This window comes from Eretmochelys imbricata, chromosome 23 (genome assembly GCF_965152235.1).
Source record: "Eretmochelys imbricata isolate rEreImb1 chromosome 23, rEreImb1.hap1, whole genome shotgun sequence".
NCBI lineage: Eukaryota > Metazoa > Chordata > Testudines > Cheloniidae > Eretmochelys > Eretmochelys imbricata.
The window spans coordinates 12846958-12868204 of NC_135594.1; the positions used below are offsets into that span (position 1 = coordinate 12846958).

The window sequence follows — 21247 nt, forward strand, 5'->3', positions numbered from 1 at the left end:
CTGCTGCAGCAAAAAAACTTCTCACGCCTGCCAGTGTCACAGTGGCCCGGGGGGCGGGGGGTCCGCAGGGCAGGAGCCAGAGATTCCTTCCTCCCCCCAGCACCCCGGCCTCTCCTGGTGGGGGCACCCCCAAGGTTTTGGGGTGCAGCGTTGCTGGGAAGTTTGGCCCCCCCCGATCCCAGCTCAGCGGCCCCCCGATCTCCGCCAGCGCCTCGCAGCTGTCGGTGGCTGCTGGGTGGTTTTTTTTTTAATCTCTTTTTTTGCCCGACTCCCCGCTTTGGGAAAACGGGGCGGGGCTTGAAGAAGTGGGCGGGGCCTGAACCCGAGCTGCCTCCGGCCGAGCCAATCGGCGGGCTGGGAATGTTTGCCAAGGCCCAGACTCGTGCGCCCGGCCCGGTCATGTGTCCGGGCCATGGGGGGGGGAGGCGATGGGCGGGGGGAGGGGAGCACTGACCTAGATTTGGCCAATAGGAAGCCGGAGGGTGGGAGGAGCCTGACCCACTTTTAGCCAATCGGGGAGGCGGCAGGGGGAGAGGCCTGGGGGGCTGGCAGCACATGGGGCGGCACGTGTCGGCGGGGGGGGAAGGCAGAGCGGGTCGGCTGAGTTCTTAAAGGCACCGCGCGGGGGGGGGAAGCAGAGCTCTGACCCCGCTGGGGGGGGGTACTAGAGTGTGTGGGGCAGGACCCCCCACCTGGCCATGGGGCACTCGCTATCACCTCACTGCTCCGTCAGGGCCCGCTGCTGATCCCAGAAGTCCCGGCTCCCCTCCGAGAGCCGGGGAGAGAACCCAGGAGTCCTGACTCCCAGCCCCACCCCCACCACTGGAGCCCCCTTCCCCTCCCCGGCCGGATTTCCCTCAGAGCGGGGCGCAGCGCCCCCCGGGGCTTTGGCCCTGCGCGACCGCACAGAGAGGGATGCAGGTTTTTGCAGCTGTTGCTCTGCCCCCCCCCCCCGGATTATTTACCCAGCTGCCTCTGGGGTGGGGCGCGGGACTGGGTATACGGGGACCCCTCGCCCTGCTCTGGGATGCGACCCCTTTGGGGTGGGGAAGGGGGCTGGGGGCGTGGGGACCCCTCACCCAGGACGGAGACCGACTCAGGGTTTTTGATCCTCTCTGTGGCTCTGTTCTGAGCAGGGGCTCCAGGGTTCTCATTCCAGCAGCCCCCCCAGGGACTTCCCACCTCTGCTGGGGCTATTTACAAATGAGGGGGCTGGGTACTTGTTTGGGGGAGCCCAGATTCTGGACTTGGGTAGGGCTGTTGTCACCCCAAGCCCCCCCCACTACATCCACAGCACAGGGCACCCTGTAACGGCATGAACTGGCCTCTGGGTACAGTTTAGGGGTTCCCAGCATCCTCCCCATTTACAGATCTTGGGGTAGAGGCCCTGTGTCTAATCCCCAAATGAAATTTGGGGTCCCATCCTTTGGTCTGGGACCAACTAAGGGGGCTCCCTCTTCCAGGAGGTAGGGGAGGATTTGGGACATACGGAGCAGACAGCTAAGGGGTCCCCCAAATCCATCTAGATGGAATTCTTGGGGTATGGATCTCTCTCCCCAGTCTTGGGGTGCAGCAATCTGGAGAGAGGGGCTGTCTGTGCAGGGCTGCAGGAATCTTGGGGTACAGCCCCTCAGAGGAGAGATTGAGGGGGCCTGCAGGGCATACCCCAAACTATCTCCACTCCCACCCCAAGTGATCCATCCATGGGAAATGTGGAATGCTGCAACTTTCTTGTGAAGAGGGATTCCCCTGAATGAGGGGGGAATGCCCCCAGCCCTGGCCCCCCATGGGTGGGGGTCCTGGAGCTTGGTCCGTGGGGAGGCTGGAGCTGTGGGACTGCTGACTGGTGTCCGGGGGGCCCTAGGTGCCAGCCGCTGTAAGAGAAGGAGGAAAATGAGGGGGAGGGTTATGAAAAGACCCTCCCCCAATGCAACAGAACCCTCTTGGGCTGCTCCCTGCCGGAGACGGAGGGGAGTTGGTGCTGGGATTCAGACACTGGACACATTTGGGGACCCCCCACCCTCCAGCCAGGACTCCTGGATTCTTTCTTGACTCTGGCAGGGGAGTGGGGTCTAGTGATGGGGGGCGCTGGGAGCCAGGACTCCTGGGTTCTCTCCAGGCTCTGGGAGGGGGAATGGGGCCCTGGGCCGGTGGCTCTGGGTGCTAACTCACCCAGAAGAGAGGACAGCTGGGGTCCGGCCCAGCCACGTGCGGACGCCCTAGACAAGATGCCTGAGAGAAAGGCTCTGCATGGGGGACCCATTGGGGCAAAGTGAATTAACAAAATGCCTCTGTGCAACCAGAGAGAAAAGGGGGGGAACCATGTGGGGGGTGGTGGTGGTGTGGGCCCCAAGTTGGGCTCTCTTATGGAGAAAACACCCTGCCAGCGTAAGCCTCTCATGAGAAGTGGATCCTGGCTTTCCCATGGGACAAACGCTGGATGGGCGGACCAATGGGGGAGAAAGGACCAGGAAAGGAAACTGGGAATAAATTCAGGCTCTAGACTGTGTTTATGACTCTAGCCAGTTTATTAACTGGTAATTACTACAGGTTCCCGACTGGTTATTAACTGGTAATAACTATGGGTTCTAGCCAGTTTAACTAGGAATAAGCGCGGACCCTACCCCATGGTTGATATTCTTCTTGTATGTGTTTCCAAGCCTTAAACTTGCTCCTGTTTGACTCTAGGTTTTGTTGCAGACATGACCCCGGGCCGGGTGCTTAGCAGAGGGCTGGACTGAGGGGACAGCGGTTAAGGGGGGCGGAGGGGCTCCCACGGAGACAGCCGATCCGAGCGCAAAGCGGGTCCCCAGCAGTTGAGGGGCTGGGCACAGACAGGCTGGAGGGGGTGGTGCCCCAGGGACAGAGCAGACCTCAGGGCGGTTGCAGGGCGGGTAACTATCTCCGTAGATTTAGCCTCAAATTAGCTCTGCCCCAAGGACCCGCTCCAGGACCCTAAGGGCCAGCATAGGCAAACCCCAATGCCCCAGGCTGGGCCAGGCTGGTGGGGCCCAGAGTGGGGCGCTCGCATAGCCACCAGCCAGAAGGTTTGGCCGTTTCCCCCGGTGAGGACAGACAAGGTGGCCTGGTGCTGCTGATTCACCCTGAACCCCGGAGAACCATGAAAGGGTCACAGTGGGGTATCGGGGTAGATGGGCTGTGGGGGCTGAGCTGGGGGACAGGGAGGGGGTGGGATACTGGGGTAGATGGGCCCCGGGGGCTGATCCGGGAGGCAGGCAGGAAGGGACGGGATGCCGGGGTAGATGGGCCCTGGGGCCTGTTCTGGGGGGAGGGCAGGAGGTGGGATACCGGGGTAGATGGGCCTGGGTGGCTGATCCGCGGGGTAGGCAGGAGGTGGGATACTGGGTAAATGGGCCCTGGGGGCTGATCCAGGGGCAGGAATGGGGGAAGGGGACTCCAGGCTGCAGCCCCTGCCGGAGATGGAAGGACGTTGGGTTAGTCACCCCAAGCCCCAGCTAACCCCCCCCACCCCTTACAGCGCTGGGAGGGGGAGGGCTGTGGGCAGGTGCTGGGGGCTCAGGCAGTTCGGGAGGGGGGCAGGGCTCTGATCCCAGATGGGGGAGGCAGGAATCGGGGGGAGGGGGCTGAGTGGGATGCTCTGTGGGTACCTGGGGGGGCGCCATGGGGCTGGGGGAGGGGAGCTGCTGGCAAGTCCTGCCACAAACCCTCTGTATGGGGCACAGTACCAACAAGGGGCCTCAGAGGCAGCCCCCCTCCCCCCCACACACACACTCCAGTCCCCTAAGCAGGGCTCAGTATCAGAGAACGCTTGTCCCGCCCCCTCCGTTTCTGGAGCCGCTTCTCCCCCTGGTGGCCGGTTCCCGGCACGGTGGCCGCACCCTCTGGTGCTGGGGTTGTTTGTTAGTGACACGCCATGGCTCTGCAGGCCATATGGGGTTAATCCAGGGGAGGGGGGTTCAGCCCCGTCCCACAAAGAGGGAAACTGAGGCACGGACGCTGATAAGCCCAAATGGCTGTAGAGTGACAGAGGCCAGGAACAGAATCCAGGACTCCTGGGTTCTATCCCCGGCTCTGGGAGAGGGGATGGGGTCCAGTGGTTAGAGCAGGGTGGGGGTGGGAGGTGCACTCTTCAAGTGCCCACACACACGGATCTAGGGGTCCCTACAGACTGTAGCTGTCTGGAGGAGGGGGGGCGGTGACCCCTCAGGCCTCGTCCCATGGGAATCGGACGCCCACGTCCTGCATTTGCTCCTGGTAGAGCCGGTCAAATGCCTGGCTCTGCGCCACCGTGAAATGCCCCTTCCAGTCGCCTGGGACCCCTGTGGGAAGCAGAGAATGGAGGGGTTCAGGGAGTCTTCCCCAAGGGCCCCTGCTGGGAGAGGCCAGGCCGGGGTAGCTGGGAGCCCCCGCCCAGCCCCTCTCCCACCTTTCCTCAGGAAGGGGCTGATCCGTTGGTCCATGATGTTCTCCGGCACCAGGCTGTAGTTACACATCCTGTTCTGCTTCATGGCCTGGAAGGAGGCGTTCTCCACCACCCCGTCCAGCATCCGTGCCTCCAGCGGCTTGCCCAGGAACTGGCAGATCCGCTCCACACTGCCCCGCAGGTCCTGTCACAGGGCGGGACTCTGGGGTGGATGGACCCGGGGGGCTGATCTGGGGGCAGGGAGGGGGCAGGACACTGGGGTAGATGGGCCCGGGGGGCTGATCTGGGGGCAGGGAGGGGGTGGGATACCAGGGTGGATGGGGCCGGGGGGCTGATCTGGGGGCAGGGAGGGGGCAGGACACTGGGGTGGATGGGCCCGGGGGGCTGATCTGGGGGCAGGGAGGGGGTGGGATACCGGGGTAGACGGGCCCAGCTGGGCTCTGACTCAGGGAGCAGGGAGGGGGCAGGATACTGGGGTAGATGGGCCCAGGGGTGTGACCCAGGATGTGGGGTCGGGGTCTTTCCCTTTCTCTGTCTGGTGCTAGTCTCTCACCTGATGCATTTCCTCATAGGTCAGGAGGAGGAAGTTGAGCCGGTCCCTAAGGCCCAGCCAGCCCTTGACGTGCTGGAACCAGGAGCCAAACAGCACTGGAAGCAAGGCGGGATTAGGGAGGGAGGTAAAATGCCAACTCATGCATCAAACGAACAGAGGGACCCAGAGGCTGGGCTTGAAGATCCTTTTGGTATAAAAGCTGGGCCACACGCAGCTCCCCAGCCCGGAGTCCTGGCTCCCACCCCCTCTGCCCCCCCTGCTCTAACCACTAGCCCCCACTCCTCTCCCGGAGCCAGGGAGAGAACCCAGGAGTCTTGGCCCCCCCCAACCACTGCACCGCGCTGCCTGGTACCTTTGCCTGCGCTGAAGAGCTCCACAAATTCCCCAAAATCTTCCGGGAACTCCAGGAACGAGGCCATTTTAGAGTAATAATAGAGAGAGACACAGACGTCCTTGGGGTTCCTCACAGTATAGATCACCTGGGACAGGGACAGGGACTGAGACGTGCCCCTCACTCCCGACCCGCAGCCCCCTGCTAGCCCCAGGCTCCCCCCAGCCCTGCCGGTGTCCCTCACTCCCGACCCTCAGCCCCCTGCTAGCCCCAGGCTCCCCCCAGCCCTGCCGGTGCCCCACACTCCCGACCCGCAGCCCCTCACCTTGGCGTTGGAGCCGTGGAGGGAGGTCGGAAAGAGGCCGCAGGGCAGGTGGGATGAGATGAGCCGCGGACAGGGCCGGTTCTCCAGGAACCCAGCTGCAGTGGTCTGCTCAACCCAGGGCACCCGCTCCCAGGAGGGCACCGACTGCGCCAGCTGGGGGTCTCCGTCGCTGTGGATGAGGGTCAGCAGCTCCTGCATCCAGGTGGTGCCTGGGGGTGGGGGGAGAATGATGGAGCTGGGGGGCTGGGTAGATATCGGGGGAGCGGGCCCCAGGGGGTGGTTAGAGCCAGGTGTGGGGGGGAAGCATGGCGGGGAATGTGGGGAGAAGATGGGGCTGCGGGAGGGAGGTGGAGGAGAGTTCACAGGGGTCAGGGGGATGTCAGGGTGCTGGGGGATCCTGGAGTTCAGGGTGGCTTCCGGAGTGTCAGAGGAATGGGGTATGAAGGAGGGACACCCTGGGGGATAGGGTAGGAAGCTAGGATCCTGGGGGTCAGAGGGGGGGAGGGGAAAAGGAGGGGGAGTTAGGGTGTGGAGGAGGTGGGGAGACCCAGGGGCTATGGGGGATGGCCGGGCACTCAAAGGCTGTCCCAGGGTTCAGAGGAGGCAAGTGGAGTTTAGGGAGATGCAGATGTTGGGGTTCAGGGGGTGCAGTGGGGATCCTGGGGGAGGCTATGGGGGATCCCAGGGGCTGAGGGTGGAGGGGGTGGTCCTGCAGACTCAGGAGGGGGGTTAGTAGCCTGAGCTAGGGATGGGATGGCAGTACATGGAGGCATGTGGGGGGAAAGATGGGGGGAAAATGGGGGGGGGGGCACCAGGGGATGGGGAGGAATAGGAGGATCCCAGGAATTGGGGGGGGGTCTCATCTGCTTTGGGTTAGGTGTGAGGGTGCAGTGGGGGGTGAGGGTATTCAGGGGGTCTAGGGGGATCTAACATAATTTTGTGGGTAGGTGTGGGGGTGCAGGGGAGGTATGGCAGGCAGAGGGGGGCTCTGGGGGCCTCTCATGTGATTTAGGGTAGGGGCACACTGGGGTGGGGCTCAGGGACTGTCAGGGGATATAAAGGGGTACAGGGGAGGTATTGGGCATGTGGGGTTCGGGGGTGCAGGGCAGGTAAGGAGGATATGGGGTGGAGAGGGGCATGGGGGGTCTCTCACCTGGTGTGGGGGAGGTGTAGGGGCGGGGGTACAGCAGTAGGTACTGGGGAGTCTCTCACCTGATTTGGGGTATGTGACACTGAAGATGTCTCTGTCTCGCACCTGGAAGCCGAGCTGAGCGTACCTCAGGCTCTCGGTGCTGTGCACCAGGGCCGGGAGCATCATCCCCTTGTACAGCACCGAGTGCGAGCTGGGGACGGCCATGGAGCTGGGGGGCTGCGGGGACACGGGGGGGCCTTCAGCAATGGGCAGCACCAGCCCTGTGTTATTGGGTCCCCCCCTCCCCATTAATCCCCCTGCTGTGTCGCCATCCCCACCTCTGAGCCCCTCCCCCTCCAGCCCCCCAATTCCCAACCGCCACCCCGGGCAGGGATCGCCCTCTAAGGACCCACTGGGGCAGTGCAGGAGGGGGGAGGGGCTGGACAGTCTGGAGTTGTAGAGTTGAAGTTAGGGAGAAGAGAGGGGCATCGGCAGGGCTGGGCTAGCAGGGGGCTGCGGGTCGGGCGTGAGGGGCGCTGGGGTGGGGGCTGCGGGTCGGGAGTGAGGGGCACCGGCAGGGCTGGGGGTGGGGGGCTGGGCTGGCAGGGGGCTGCGGGTCGGGAGTGAGGGGCGCTGGGGGGGGCTGTCAGGGGGCTGCGGGTCGGAGTGAGGGGCGCTGGGGAGGGCTGGCGGGGGGCTGCGGGTCGGGAGTGAGGGGCGCTGGGGGGTGGCGGGGGGCTGCGGGTGGGGAGTGAGGGGCGCTGGGGGGCTGCGGGTCGGGAGTGAGGGGCGCTGGGGGGGGCGGCTGGCGGGGGGCTGCGGGTGGGAGTGAGGGGCACCGGCAGGGCTGGAGGGCTGCACCCCACCCCCTTACCCTGCGGCCGGGGTCTCTCCAGGGCTCTGTCTGTGTCCCGGGTTCCCACGGCCCCGCCCCACCTGCCAGCCCCGCACAATGGTGCTGTGTGTGAATCCGGGTCACTGCTGGGGGGATCCCCTCCCCCAGGGCAGCCGGAGCCGGAGCCGGAGCCGGGCCCCGCGCTGCGCAGTGACGTGGCGGGGGGGTCCCGCGGGGGGGCTGCCCCACTCGGGGGTCCGGTGGGAACAGCTGGTGCCTCCCGCCGGGAGCCCGCGCAGTGGCCAGCCGGGCCTTTCCAGGCCCCTGGGCGCCGGCAGCGCCTGGCTTCCTGCCCCAGACCCCCCCAGGGCGCAGCTGGGTTGATTTGGGGCCTGTCCCCGGCCCCCTCTGGAGAGGGGCCAGCTCAGGGGCTCCAGGCCCGGGAAGAGAGGTGTGTTGAGGGAAAGGTCCAGAAGGGCACAACATGACCCGGGTTAAGCATTTTTCTCTATTTTTATCCACTGAAATATTGAGAGATGTGCAGAATGGGGGGGGGGTCCAGATGATAATTATGAGAGGACAGCAGATGGGGAGATGCAGGAGGTTAAGAACATAAGAATGGCCAGACTGGGTCGGACCAAATGTCCATCTCGCCCAGTGTCCTGTCTGCCAACAGTGGCCAGTGCCAGGTGCCCCAGCGGGAATGGACAAACCAGGGAATCAGCCAGTGATCCATCCCCCTGTCGTCCTCCCAGCAAACAGAGGCTCGGGACACCATCCCTGCCCGTCCTGGCTAACAGCCATTGATGGACCTATCCCCCATGGATTTATCAAGTTCTTTTTGAACCCTGTTATAGTCTTGGCCTTCACAACATCCTCTGGCAAGGAGTTCCCCAGGTTGACTGTGCGTTGGGTGAAGAAATACTTCCTTTTGTTTGGTTTAAACCTGCTGCCTATTCATTTCATTGAGTGACCCCTAGTTCTTGTATTATGAAAAAGAGTAAACAACACTTCCCGATTTACTTTCTCCGCACCAGTCATGGTTTTATATCAATGGAAATAATTTTCCCTGTGTCCGTGTGAAATTGACGTTTATTGACATTGACCCATAAAAACTCAAACCTTCCAAGCCTGCATAGGAGTATGGGAAGTTCTTTTAAATATCCATCTATCCATCCCCAGATACTCTATCTATCTATCTATCTATCTATCTATTTTCTCCACATCAGTCATGATTTTATAGCCATCTATTGTATCCCACCTTAGTCGTCTCTTTTCCAAGTTGAAAAGCCCCCGTTTTATTAATCTCTCCTCATACAGAAGCCGTTCCAGACCCCTAATAATTTTTGTTGCCCTTTTCGGAACCTTTTCCAATTCCAGTGTATCTTTTTCGAGATGGGGGGGACCACACCTCCACCCAGTATTCAAGGTGTGGCCAATGACTCCAAGGTCTCTCTCCAACAGCTAAGTTAAAACACAAATTGTCAGCAGGTCAACCCCCCCCCCCCCCCGGCCCCGCCCTAGGGAAATAGCCATAAATCAGCCCCTAACAGCTTCTTGAGCAGGTGTCGATTATTATCCAGGGAAATCTTCCTCCCTGGGCTCAGAGGCGTGCAGGGAAACCACCTTTCCCAATAAAAATGAAATCCTTCCAAGCAGGGGATTTGCCTGGGGCTACGCTAGAAAATTACCTCGCTCGGGGTGGGAAAAGTCCAGCCCCGAGCGGCACGGTTAAGCAAACCTCAGTGCCCGTATAGCCAGCACTCAGCCAACGGGAATTATCCCTGCCCTTGGGGAGGTGGATGGGAGCAGCCCCTGCGTCGGGTGTGGACGAGCCCAGCAGGGGCACATGGAGGGGCTGGAAGGAACATTGGCAGATGCTCGGTGCTGTTCTTGTGTGAGCTACTAGCGGGGTTTGAATGGCCCCGCGCGCCCTGGCTCTGCACACCCTTGTCAGAGACCCCTAGTGGGGACGTCGGGTGCTGCAGGCCGGGGCAGCCTTCATGCAGAATCCCCTCTAGAGAGGGCACTGCCCAGCCCTGGGGTCTACTCTCGGCCGAAGGGTTCTGGGGCTGCACTGTGGGGTAGAGGGGGGATCCACACACCCAGCCCCTTGGCCTGTCCCCCTCCTGCCTCATAGTGAGCAATGACTTGAATGTACAGAATGGCCGCACTGGGTCACACCAATGGTCCATCTAGCCCAGTGTCCTGTCGTCTGACAGTGGCTGGGGCCAGGGGCTTCAGAGGGAATGAACAGAACAGGGCAATTAATGAGTGATCCATCCACTGTCATCCAGTCCCAGCTCCTGGCAGTCAGAGGCTTAGGGACACCCAGAGCATGGGGTTGCATCCCTGACCAGCTTGGCTAGGAGCCACTGATGGACCTGTCCTCCAGGAACTTATCTCGTTCTTTTTGGACCCCTGTTATACTTTTTGCCTTACAACATCTCCTGGCAAGGAGTTCCACAGATTGATGGGGCGTTGGGTGAAGAAATACTTCCTTCTGTTTGTTTTAAACCTGCTGCCTAGTAATTTCATTGAGTGACTACTAGTTCTCATGTTCCTCCACACCAGTCAGGATTTATTAGACCTCCATCGTATCCCCTCTTGGTCGTCTATTTTCCAAGCTGAAAAGTCCCAGTTTTATTAATCTCTCCTCATACAGCAGCTGTTCCAGCCCCCTGCTCATTTTTGTTGCCCTTCTCTGCAGCTTTTCCAATTCCACTGTATCTTTTGGGAGCTGGGGTGACCAGATCTGAACGCAGTATTCAAGATGTGGGTGCACCATGGATTTATGTAGTGGCATTAGGATATTTTCTGTCTTATTATCCATCCCTTTCCTAATGAGTCCCAACATTCTGTTTGCTTCTTTGACGGCCGCTGCACATTGAGTGAATGTTTTCAGAGAACTCTCCACAATGACGCCAAGATCTCTCTCTCTCGGGGTACCAGCTAATTCTGTATGAATAGTCGGGATTATATTTTCCCAATGGGCGTTGCTTTGCATTTCTCAGCATTGCATTTCATCTGCCATTTTGTGGCCCAGTCGCCCAGTGTTGTGGGATCCCTTTGTAACGCCTCAGTCTGCTTTGGACTTTCCTTGTGGTCCCGGCCAGGTTCACACCCCTTGTACCAGTGGCTGGCAGTAGGTTCCCACATGGAGGGGGGGGGCGGGGTGGGGCCGTGGGTCAGGGACAACACAGATGCCCTGGAAAGACACCACCCAAAGGTTAAGGGGCTGGGGCACAGACCCCGAGCTGAGCTAGCAGGGGGCTGCAGGTTGGCAGTGAGGGGCACCAGTTCCAGTCCAGTCCCCTGATCCCCACTCACCTCCCCAAATTGGGGAGAGAACCCAGGAGTCCTGGCTCTCAGCCACCACCCCCCTGCCCTAACCACTGGACCCCACTCCCCTCCCAGAGCTGGGGAGAGAACCCAGGAGTCCTTACTGGCCTCTGTCATGCTCCAGCCATTTGCTTCATCAGCGTCGGTGCCTCAGTTTCCCTTTCTGTGGAACCAGGCCCAACTCCCCTCCCCTGGATTAACCCCGTATCGCCTGCAGAGTCGCGGCCTGTCACTAGCAAATAACCCAGCGCCGGAGCCTGCGGCTGCTGTGCGGGGAACGGCCACCAGGGGGAGAAGCGGCTCCAGAAATGGAAGGGGTGGGGGCAGGCTGTGCCTGGCAATGGGCCTCTCTTAGGGGGCTGGAGGGGGGCAGGCTGCTTCTGAGGCCCCTCGGGGGCGCTGTGCCCCATACAGAGGGTTTGTGCCAGGCTTCACCAGGGGCCCCTTCCCCAGCCCCATGGTGCCCCCCAGCTACCCACAGAGCATCCCACTCAGCCCCCCTCCCTGATTCCTACCTCCCCCATCTGGGGTCAGAGCCCTGCCCCCCTCCCCACCTGCCTGAGCCCCCAGCAGCTGCCCGCACCCCTCCCCCTCCCAGCGCTGTAAGGGGTTGGGGGGGATTAGCTGGGGCTGGGGGTGACTAACCCAACGTCCTTCCTACCTCCCTGCCTCTGGATTAGCCCCTGAGGCCCATCTACCCCAGTATCCTGCCCCCTGCCTACCCCTGTTTCAGCCCCCCCAGGCCAGCACCGGCTCTAGGCACCAGCAAAGGAAGCATGTACATCCAGGGGTGGCACAATTCCAGGGGCGGCAGTCCGGCCCTGCCCCAGGCCCATCTACCCCAGTATCCCGCCTCCTGCCTCCCCCGTTTCAGCCCCCGGGCCCACATACCCCAGTATCCCACCTCCTGCCTGCCCCCCCGATCATGCCCCGGGTCCACCGACCATAGTATCCTAGTGCCCCTACCCCAGGATCAGCCCCTGGGGCCCATCTACCCTGGTACCCCACCGCCAATCGCATGGATAAAGATAGAGCAGTATATATGGGAAGATAGAGAGAGAGAGGCTGTATGGGGATAGATCGATAGATAGATAGATAGATAGATAGATAGATGGGGTGGATGGGGATAGATATAGTTGGGGTGGATGGCAGGATGGATGTGTGAGGGGGATGGATAGATGGAGGTTGTGGGGGGGGTGGATGGATAGACAGGGTGAGGGGGATGGAGGGATGGGTAGATGGGAGGTGTGGGGGGATGGATGGAGAGACAGGGGTGAGGGGGATGGAGGGACAGACAGATAGAGGGGTTGGAGGTGGGTGTTTGCACCAGACCCAGTGGGTCAGACAGTCCCAGCCAGCTGGCCAGATGGGGCTGTGAGTGTCCATCTCTGGTGTTCAGATTGGGGGCGTGGGGGTTTTGGGTCCTGGGGGTCCCTCTGGAGCCAGGGTGCTCAGGGCTCTGGGGAGAGGGGGCTGGGGAATTGGACACGGGGCAGGGCCCCACAGAGTCAGAGGCTGAGCGGGGCTGGCAGGCAGAGTGAATGGGCAGGAAGGTGTGAAGTGGCAGGGGGTGGGGGGTGGATATGCACAGCCCCTCCCCCCCTGCCCCCGCAGTAACAGGACCCTCTGGCACAGATGCCGATTTCACGCCCGCGCCCAACGATTGGTTCCGGTCAATGGCAACAAGGCTGGGTTCAAGCAGGACGTGTGTTCCCCCCCTACACCCTCCCAGTGCTGACAAGGGCAGCTGGGAACCAGCACATCAAAGGCCCCGCGCCCCATTCCCTGCCCCCTGAGCCAGCCAGTCCTGGTCCGGGGGCTGGATGGGAGCCGGCGCCCCCTAGAGGGGAGAGGCCCTAGCCACCATTCCCTTCCCCCCGCATACTTTAACCAGGACCCCACTCCCCTCCCAATAAACAGACTCTCCTGAGAGTAAAATAATTTCTCATTTTATTCCATTTATCTTTTTTACAAGTGCAAGAGCAGAGCAGGCCATAGGTCAGGGATCAAAGGTCATCTTTGGTCTTTCCTCTGTCCCCCCCCAACCTGATTGCAAAAATGTGGGGTGAGGGGGGAGTGGGAAGCTGGGTGGGGACGGGCCCTCCCTCAGGGCTGGATGAGGGGAGGTAGGATTGGGCCCTGCATGGGGGGGGGTAGGGTCTCAATATGGGGGAATCCAGGGGATTGAGGAGAGGATTGGGCCCAGTTTCAGGGGCCAATGGAGGATCTCAGCCCCTGGAGGAGCGGCGCCAGGCATTACAGATCCTGCCCCGGGTCTTGGGGTGCCTGGCACACCCCCTCCCCTGGCCTTAGTGTCCCTGGCATTTCCATCCCACCTCCTTGGGTTTCAGGGGCTCCGGCAGTTGCCCCGCCGGTTCTGCTGCTGGAAGCGACGGAGCTTGTGGGCCCAGACATCGCGCCAGGGCAGCGCCAGGCTGTTCCTGTCCAGCACCAGGCGCGCCGGGTCGGGCGACTCTGCGTCGTTCCCGATCACCAGGTAGGCCTTGCCAATTTGGAGGCGCAGGCAGCCGCAGGCCAGGTCCTGCCGGGGCACCCAGAGCGGTTGCTCACCCCGGCGGATGGGCACCTGGCGCTGCCGATAGACTGCCAGCACCGAGGTCGTGAATTGCCACCACTCGCCCGACTCCACCATGGCCAGCAGCTGGGCATGCAGCACTGCAGGAGGAGGTCAGAGGTCAGGAAGGGGCAGGATACTCCCCAATCCCCAACATTAGCCAGTGATGCTAGTCCCCAATGATAGCCAGTAATGCTCATCAGCCAATGATATACAACGATGCTCAGTGTTAGCCAGTGATACCAATCCCCACTGATATTCAACAATACCCATTAGAAGATGATAACAATACACAACAATACCCAATGATACTCAACGATGCTCAACATTAGTCAGTTATAGCAATACCCAACAACATGTAATGATACTCAACATTAGCCAACGATAGCAAACCTCACCATTACGCAACGATACTCAATGATAATTGACATTAGCCATAGATCGCAATACCCAACAATACACAGTAATACTCAACATTATCCAGTGATACGAAACCTCACCTTTCCCCATGGATACTCAATGATAATCGACATTAGCCAATGATACCAACACCCAGCAATACTCAATGTTATTCAACAATACTCAGCCATTGATACCAATTCCCAATAATACTCAACGATACTCAGCAATATTCACCATTAGCCAATGATACCAACACCCAACCATAATCAGTGATACTCAGCATTAGACCATACCAGTACTGAAGAATACCCAATGATACTGAACAGTAGATAATGATATCAATACCCAACAATACCCAATGATATTCAACAATAGACAAGGATACTAATACCCTACAATACCTAAAGATGCGCAATGATACTCAACCATAGACAATGATACCAATATCCTACAGTACTCAGTGTTACCCAACATTAGGCAATGATGCTGATACCAATATCCACCGATACCCAGTGATGCCCAACAGTGCCCACCAATATCCAATGAGACCCAATATGCAACATTATTCATTGATGTCAAACGTTCCCCAATGATACCAACACTAACCCATATCCAATGATACTTATCAACATCCAACATTACCAAATAATGCCAATGCCCATCAATACTCACTGATGCCCATCAATACTTAGTGATACCCATCAAAACTCAGTGACCCCAAACGGTGCCCAACAGTGTCTACCAACAACCAACGATACTCACCAATACCCAACGTTATTCATCGATGAACTGAAGTGCACTTCAGTACCCAGTGAAACTTACCCACCAATACTGCCTATCATGCCCAATGCTCACCAATATCGAGCAGTGCCCAGCAATGCCCACCGATACTGAAGATGCCTAGTGATACCAAAGAGTGCCTACCAATGTCCAGTGATACCCACCAATATCCAACTCTGCCAGCAATACCCACTGAAACCCAACTGTATCCAGTGATAACTAGCAATATCCACTGAAAACAACAATACTGAGTGATACCCAATAATAGCCATTGAACCCCAATATCCAGTGATACCCTACAATAGCCATTGAACACCAACAATACTCAGCAATATCTAGTGATACCCAGCAATACCCACTGAACCCCAACAATACCCAGTGATATCCAGCAATACGCACTAAAACCAAGAATACCCAGTGATATCCCGTGATACCCGACAATACCCATTGAACCCCAACAATACCCAGTGATATCCAGCAATACTCACTGAAACCAACAATACCCATTGAAACCCAACAAACCACGATAACCAGTGATACCCAACAATACTCATTGATACCCAAACAATATGCAGTGCTAGCCGGTGATATCTATTGATACCCAATAACACCCAGTGATGTCCACAGATACCAACTGATGCTGATTAATACCCAGTGATATATGCCATAAAACCCGCAAGTGGCCCCAGCTCCTACCCAGGGACAGCAATCAGACCCTGCCATGCACAGAAATTGTAACCACCCCAGAGAAAGCCCCACTCTCCCAGGAATGGTGCCTGATCATGCCCAGGGACTTGGCCGCCCGGACTCGCCCAGGTATTTTGGCTCTGGCACTCAGGGAATGATAATTTGGCTCTGGCACTCAGGGAATCATACTGAGACAGCCAGCGAGGAAGGGTGGTGGAGGAAGGGGAACGGACACAGAGATGGTTGTGGGGGGGTGGACACACAGGTTGGGGGTGGAAGCAGAGAGTGGGGCAGGCTGGTCTCTCACTGTCCTTTGTGCAGAGTGTGCGTCGCCCTTTAGCTGCTCACAGGAGCTGGGGCCAGGGGCAGTGGGCGGCCCATCCTGATAATCCCCTCCTAATCCCTGGGAGAAAAACCACGTAGACGCCTAATGCCCTTTGTGCCTTGAGCCCTGGCCTCCGGCTCAGGGTCAAACCTGCAGTGCGGGAGAATTTCATGCGGGCCAATTGCCACAGTGAGGGCGGTGAGCATGGACCAGATCCCGAACAGAGCATTGCTTGGGAATAAATCATATTCATCCTTCTCCGTACACATCTATCTAGCTATCTATCCCCATAGCACTTCTTTCTTTCTTTCTTTCTTTCTTTCTTTCTTTCTTTCTTTCTTTCTTTCTTTCTTTCTTTCTTTCTTTCTACTAATAATATAAAATTTCCCAGCTTCAGGATGGACATGTATGGGGAGAGAGAGACAGAGAGAGAGACAGATAGGTGGCTGCGGTAGATAGATGAATATATAGAGGGAGTGTATGGAGATGGCTAGATAGATAGATGATAATGATGTCCGGTCAATGTTACCGTAATCCTTCTTGCAGTATTTTCGCAGGTTCATGTGGATGCGGCCGTGGGAGGGGTTGCAGTGAGTCTGGCATTCAGTGCCTGAGGGGAAAGCACAGATGGGGGGACATGGGTACAGTGGGGTTAGCCTGACCCTGGCTCCCCACTCCTTCCTGCTTCTCATGAACCGGGATCTGTCCCAAATCATGCCTTTGATTCCCACAACTGCGACTCCAGTCCTGGAGGCAGGATCTCCAGCTCCAGAGTTATGAAGTCACTTCCTGAATTATCATTCCTGCTTCCTTGGAGGTGGGATTTCCTGCAGTGCCAAAATTCCATGGTACAGTTGTTAGGCTATCACATCACTTCCTGAATTTACATGTGTCCCTCCCCCCTGGAGGCAGGACCTATAACACAGCTCCAGAGGCATGATGTCACTTCCCGAAATAACGTTTCCCCCTCCTCCCCAGAGGCAGCACTTCCTAGTACTGCACACTTCTGGAGCTATGATGTCACTTCCTGAACTAGCATGCCTCCCTCCTTGGAGGCAGGACTTCCTGGAATGCAAGGTAGAGGACATAATTCTGGGCTTATGATGTCACTTCCTGAATTTGTGTTCACCATCCACCTTTGAGAAGGATTCCCTGGAATGTCTTACCCTACAGCACAGCTCCAGGGCTACGATGTCACTTCCTCAGTAAGCATTTCCCCCACTTTGGAGGCGGGACTGCCTGGATTGTCCTACACTGTGTCACAGTTCCAGGGCTATGAATTACATTTCCCACTTCCTGGCGTGCTGTACATCATGGCGCACTAGCTATAACATCACTTCCCGCCTACAGCCCCTGGAACCTTGAAACTCCATTGGGGGAGGGTCTTCTTTATAGGTATCCCAACAAATGTGATCAGCCATATGCCCCCTCCTAATATTCCCCTCCTCTTCCCATTGTCCTCTTCCCCCCATTTCCTTCTTCTGACCTCTCCTGCCTGCCCCGCTTCCATCCCCATCTGCTAGGTGCCCCCCTTCCTCGGCACCCTCCCAACTTCCCCTCCACCAGAGCAGGCACATTGGGTTGGTTCATCCCATGAACCCGCCGGCTCTGCGACCCACACTGCATTGCAGCACAGCCTCCACCGTGTCTTACCAGCAAGATTTGAACCCTCCCCCCAAAGCCATGGCTCTCTGTTAGTCACGCTAAAGGTGCGGCTTTCCCTAGCTGGCAGCAGTAGTAGGCAGTCATCCTCCCTACAGAGCCTTGCAGTGGGTGGAATGACACTGGTGGGGGTGACTGCTCCATCCTGAGGCTGGGAAATGGGAGTGGGGATTACGATGCCCAACCTTTGATCCCTCTCATCCTGCCCCAGGCACCTGTGTTCCACTCCAAGGGGTAGGCAGCCGTGGTGGTCATCACTTCTTGAACGCCTGGGAGAGAAGGATGGAGGGAAGAAGAGAGGGAGAAAGAGAGAGATGTGTGGATTTAATAAGCATGATCCTGCCACCCCCTCCCTGTCTCATGCGTGTAGAGAGCAAGGTTCGCTCATGGAACATGCAAGAGAGGCTGCCACTAAGCGTGTTCCAGGTGTGTTTCTTGACTGTTTGCCAGGACAGATTGAAGTCATGAGCTATGATATCACTTCCTGAATTAGTGTCTGCACTTCCTGGATGGATGGATGACTCACTTCTAGAGTTATGATGTCACTTCCTGAATGACACTCTCTCTCTCTCCCCCCCTTCCACCATCGGAGGTGGGACATCCTGGAGCGCTAGACTTCCCAAAGTGCCAAACGCCAGGCCACAGTGCCAGATCCACGGTGTCACTTCCAGAATTAACAATGCCCGCCGCCCAGGCCCAGTTTGGGGTGGGCCTTCCTGGAGTGCATAACACCACACGCCACACACCTGGAGAGCTCTGAGGTCATTTCTTGACTGAGCTCCTCCCACACAGGCAGGACTTCCTGAAGTGCCCTGAACCAGAGCTCAGATCCAGAGATATGACCTCACTTCCTGAATTAGCATCTCTCTCCCGCCCCTGCCCTGCAAAACTCCCAGGAGGCGGGGCTTCCTGGGCAGGATCTGATGCGTGGATTAATTGGTGGGCGGGGCTTCTATGTTACAAATGGTTACCTTATTGAACAGAATATAGGGACCCCACCTCCTTACGGTATTGAATAGAAAATAAAGGCTCTGCAGTTACCACATTCAATAGAATACACAGGCCCAGCCTGGCTACCGTACTGAGCAGTATATATGGGCCCAACCCAATTACCAAACTGAACGGAATATATGGGCCCAGACTGCTTACCGTCCAGCACACAATATACAGGACCTACCTGGTGGCCAAGCCTTGCCTAGTTACCATATTGAACAGAATATACGGGCGCTGACTAATTACCATATTGATTGAATATGCAGCCCCTCCTGGTTACTTTAGTGAACAGAATACAAGTCCCAATTTGTTTACTGCACCTAACTAGGGTGGCCAGATAGCAAGTGTGACAAACAGAGGCACTTTCTTTGTGTCTGTGTGTGTTTCAGTTGCCTATATGAGACAAAGCCCCTAATATTAGGACAGTCTGGTCACTCTGTACTGAAGAGAGTATAAAGGGACTGACTGGTTACCGTATTGAGCAGAATATATGGGCCCTTCCTGGTTACCGTATTGAGCAGAATATATGGGCCCCGCCTGGTTACCCTGTTGAGCAGAATATATGGGCCCTTCCTGGTTACCGTATTGAGCAGAATATATAGGCCCAGGCTGGTTACCGTGTTGAGCAGAATATATGGGCCCAGCTCGGTTACCGTGTTGAGCAGAATATATGGGCCCAGCTCGGTTACCGTATTGAGCAGAATATATGGGCCCTTCCTGGTTACCGTATTGAGCAGCCTACATGAGCTCTGTCTGTGGGATTATACTCAGCCAGTAAACCTAAGGGGCCGACTTACGGAGGCAGGGGGCGTGGGCAGTGCGGCTCTGCTGAAAGCCCTGGGCGCAGCGGTTGCAGGTGAGCCCGGTGACACCCATCTTGCACTGGCACTGCCCTGTGGTCTGGTTGCACATGGTGCCGACTGCTCCGATGGGGTGGCACTGGCAGGCTGGGAAGGAGACAGGCAGGGTTAATGTCTGTCCCATCAGCAGGCCTCACAAGGGGTGGGGACATGCTGCAAGCTTCCCCACAGCAGTGCCCTGGGTGGCTCACCCTTGCAGGCCCTGCGGCTGGTGATGGGCCGGCCCAGGTCACGTTTGAAACCCGGCTGGCAGTAGTGACAGTGCCGCCCAGCCGTGTGGTGCCGGCAGTTCAGGCAGACGCCCCCGCTCTTGCGCCCCGAAAGCTTGTACAGCTCCATGTTGAAGCGGCACCGGTGCGCGTGGCGGTTGCATTCGCAGGCTGTGGAGACAGTGGGGCAGAGGTGGGGGAGTCGTCATTCCAGGGACACCCAGCAGGGGGCGCCTCAACCACCAGCCAACCCCGCCCATCCTTTGCTCGGTGCCCCTCAGTCCCGACCCGCAGCCTCCTCCGACACTGCTCTCCCAGCCCTGGGCGCCCCGCAAGCTCTGTCAGGGCCCCTCAGTCCTGAGCCACAGCCTCCTGCCGGCTCTCCCAGCCTGTGGGGTCTCTGGGCTCAGAGGGACCCTGCCCCGGCCTGTGCTACTCGCCATCCCCGCTAGGGGTCTCTGTGCTGAGGACCCTTGAGCTGCCCAAGTGCCCAGCCCTTGGCAGCCGCGCACCCCCCGTCACTCACCCACGCACTCGTGAGCCTCGCTGGGCGTGGCCCGCTGCCAGGGCCGGTCGCAGTAGAAGGCCCTGCAAGTCTCGCACTCAGGGCCGGCCGTGTTGTGGCGGCAATGGCACTGGGGGGCGCCGCTGGGCCCAGTGGCCCCGCACCGGGCAGCATGCCCGTTGCACCGGCACCGGCCCCCGACCTGCAGCTCCGACACCCCGTAGGAGGCTTCCCGGCCCCGCAGCCCCAGCCCCCGGTGCCTGCGATCCAAGGCCACCCGCAGGTCAGTGGCCGTCACCCAGTCCTGGAGCACTGGGCTGTACTCGAAGGCCCGGGCCCAGGGGCGGCCGGCTAGGGGCATGAAGGCTACCAGCCCCCCCACCAGCGGCGTGGGGTCCGTCTGGGCGGCGGTGCAGATGGCCTCATGTTCCAAGGCCTTGCTGACGGCGGAGGCCGGGGGCAGCCCGTAGGCCTGGGGGCAGCGGGCGGAGAAGAACTGGAAAGGGGTCCAGGAGTGGCCGTGGTCTGTGGATTTGTAGAGGGCCAGGGAGTGGGGGCGGGGGGAGCAGAAGCGGAGGGCCACGTAGAGCAGCTCGAAGCGGCCCCCCAGGGCCAGGGTCAGGCTGGCGTTGGCCACTGGCCCCGACTGCCAGCAGGTGGCCTCGCCGCCCGCGTCGGTCAGGTGGGCGGCGGGGTGGGCGGCGGCAGGGTCGGCCCCGTCGCAGAGGCGGCACCGGCGGGACGAGGCATCGCCCGGGTGGCGGAAGACGCACAGGCGCTGCGGGGGGCGGCCGCAGGTGGCGGAGGCCTGGACGGGGCGCCCGGCGGCCAGGTCGGCTGGCTCCGGGAGGCAGTAGCGGGGCCGCCGGGCGGCATCGTAGCAGGGGTCGGAGGTCAGGCCCAGCAGGGCCAGCTGGAGCGAGAGCAGCACTCCCAGGCCCTGCCAGACGCCAGGCATGGCCAGGTGGTCAGTGCCGGGACGGCATCACCTGGAGAGACAAAGACAGGAGAGGGTGAGGGGCAGGGTGGGCAGAAGACGGCCTGCAGGAGCCAGCCCCAGGCCCACCCGCTTGTCAGAAAGCAGGTGCCTTCTCATTCCTTCCCCACTCTAGGGATAGCTGTGGTGGATCACAGAAACAGCTGTCACTCAGCAGGACTCTGCCGCAGCCATATCCAGTGGCGGTGAGTTCCACAGGCTAACCGCTCAGCAGGCTGGATCTCCTTCGCTGTCGTGCCTCACGTGTTCTGCCCTAAAGCAGGTGGGGCCCAGGGGACCGTCTCTGACCCACTTGCTCCAACTAACACCTTCCCCACCCAGGGCAGACT

General features: G+C 59.1%; 2 protein-coding genes across 2 annotated transcripts; both read right to left on the reverse strand.

Annotated features, from left to right (window-relative positions):
- Window positions 1–3837: 3837 nt before the first annotated feature.
- LOC144279040 (sulfotransferase 2B1-like) lies at window positions 3838–6971 on the reverse strand. Its single transcript, XM_077840472.1, has 6 exons — window positions 6827–6971; window positions 5615–5823; window positions 5311–5437; window positions 4959–5053; window positions 4409–4589; window positions 3838–4301 (listed from the first exon to the last, which is right to left on the reverse strand). Exons 1-6 carry the CDS (start codon window positions 6969–6971, stop codon window positions 4186–4188), a joined length of 873 nt encoding a protein of 290 aa, XP_077696598.1. The 3' UTR covers window positions 3838–4185.
- A 6299-nt stretch (window positions 6972–13270) lies between these two features.
- LOC144279327 (netrin-1-like) lies at window positions 13271–20879 on the reverse strand. Its single transcript, XM_077840798.1, has 6 exons — window positions 19943–20879; window positions 19399–19587; window positions 19145–19294; window positions 17561–17623; window positions 16222–16302; window positions 13271–13599 (listed from the first exon to the last, which is right to left on the reverse strand). The coding sequence occupies exons 1-6, from the start codon at window positions 20877–20879 to the stop codon at window positions 13271–13273; spliced, it is 1749 nt and encodes a 582-aa protein (XP_077696924.1).
- Between the last annotated feature and the right edge of the window lie 368 nt (window positions 20880–21247).

What these genes read in the sequence shown, in the direction of transcription:
- LOC144279327 (XM_077840798.1), bottom strand. Translation starts at nt 20,879, where the DNA reads ATGCCTGGCGTCTGGCAGGGCCTGGGAGTGCTGCTCTCGCTCCAGCTG. An exon ending in CGAGGCTCACGAGTGCGTGG is followed by an intron (nt 19,588 to 19,942) that starts GTGAGTGACGGG and finishes CTGTCTCCACAG; the next exon opens with CCTGCGAATGCAACCGCCAC. An exon ending in CAGCCGCAGGGCCTGCAAGG is followed by an intron (nt 19,295 to 19,398) that starts GTGAGCCACCCA and finishes TCTCCTTCCCAG; the next exon opens with CCTGCCAGTGCCACCCCATC.
- LOC144279040 (XM_077840472.1), bottom strand. Translation starts at nt 6,971, where the DNA reads ATGGCCGTCCCCAGCTCGCACTCGGTGCTGTACAAGGGGATGATGCTC. An exon ending in CCTATGAGGAAATGCATCAG is followed by an intron (nt 4,590 to 4,958) that starts GTGAGAGACTAG and finishes GCCCTGTGACAG; the next exon opens with GACCTGCGGGGCAGTGTGGA. An exon ending in CAGCCCCTTCCTGAGGAAAG is followed by an intron (nt 4,302 to 4,408) that starts GTGGGAGAGGGG and finishes TGCTTCCCACAG; the next exon opens with GGGTCCCAGGCGACTGGAAG.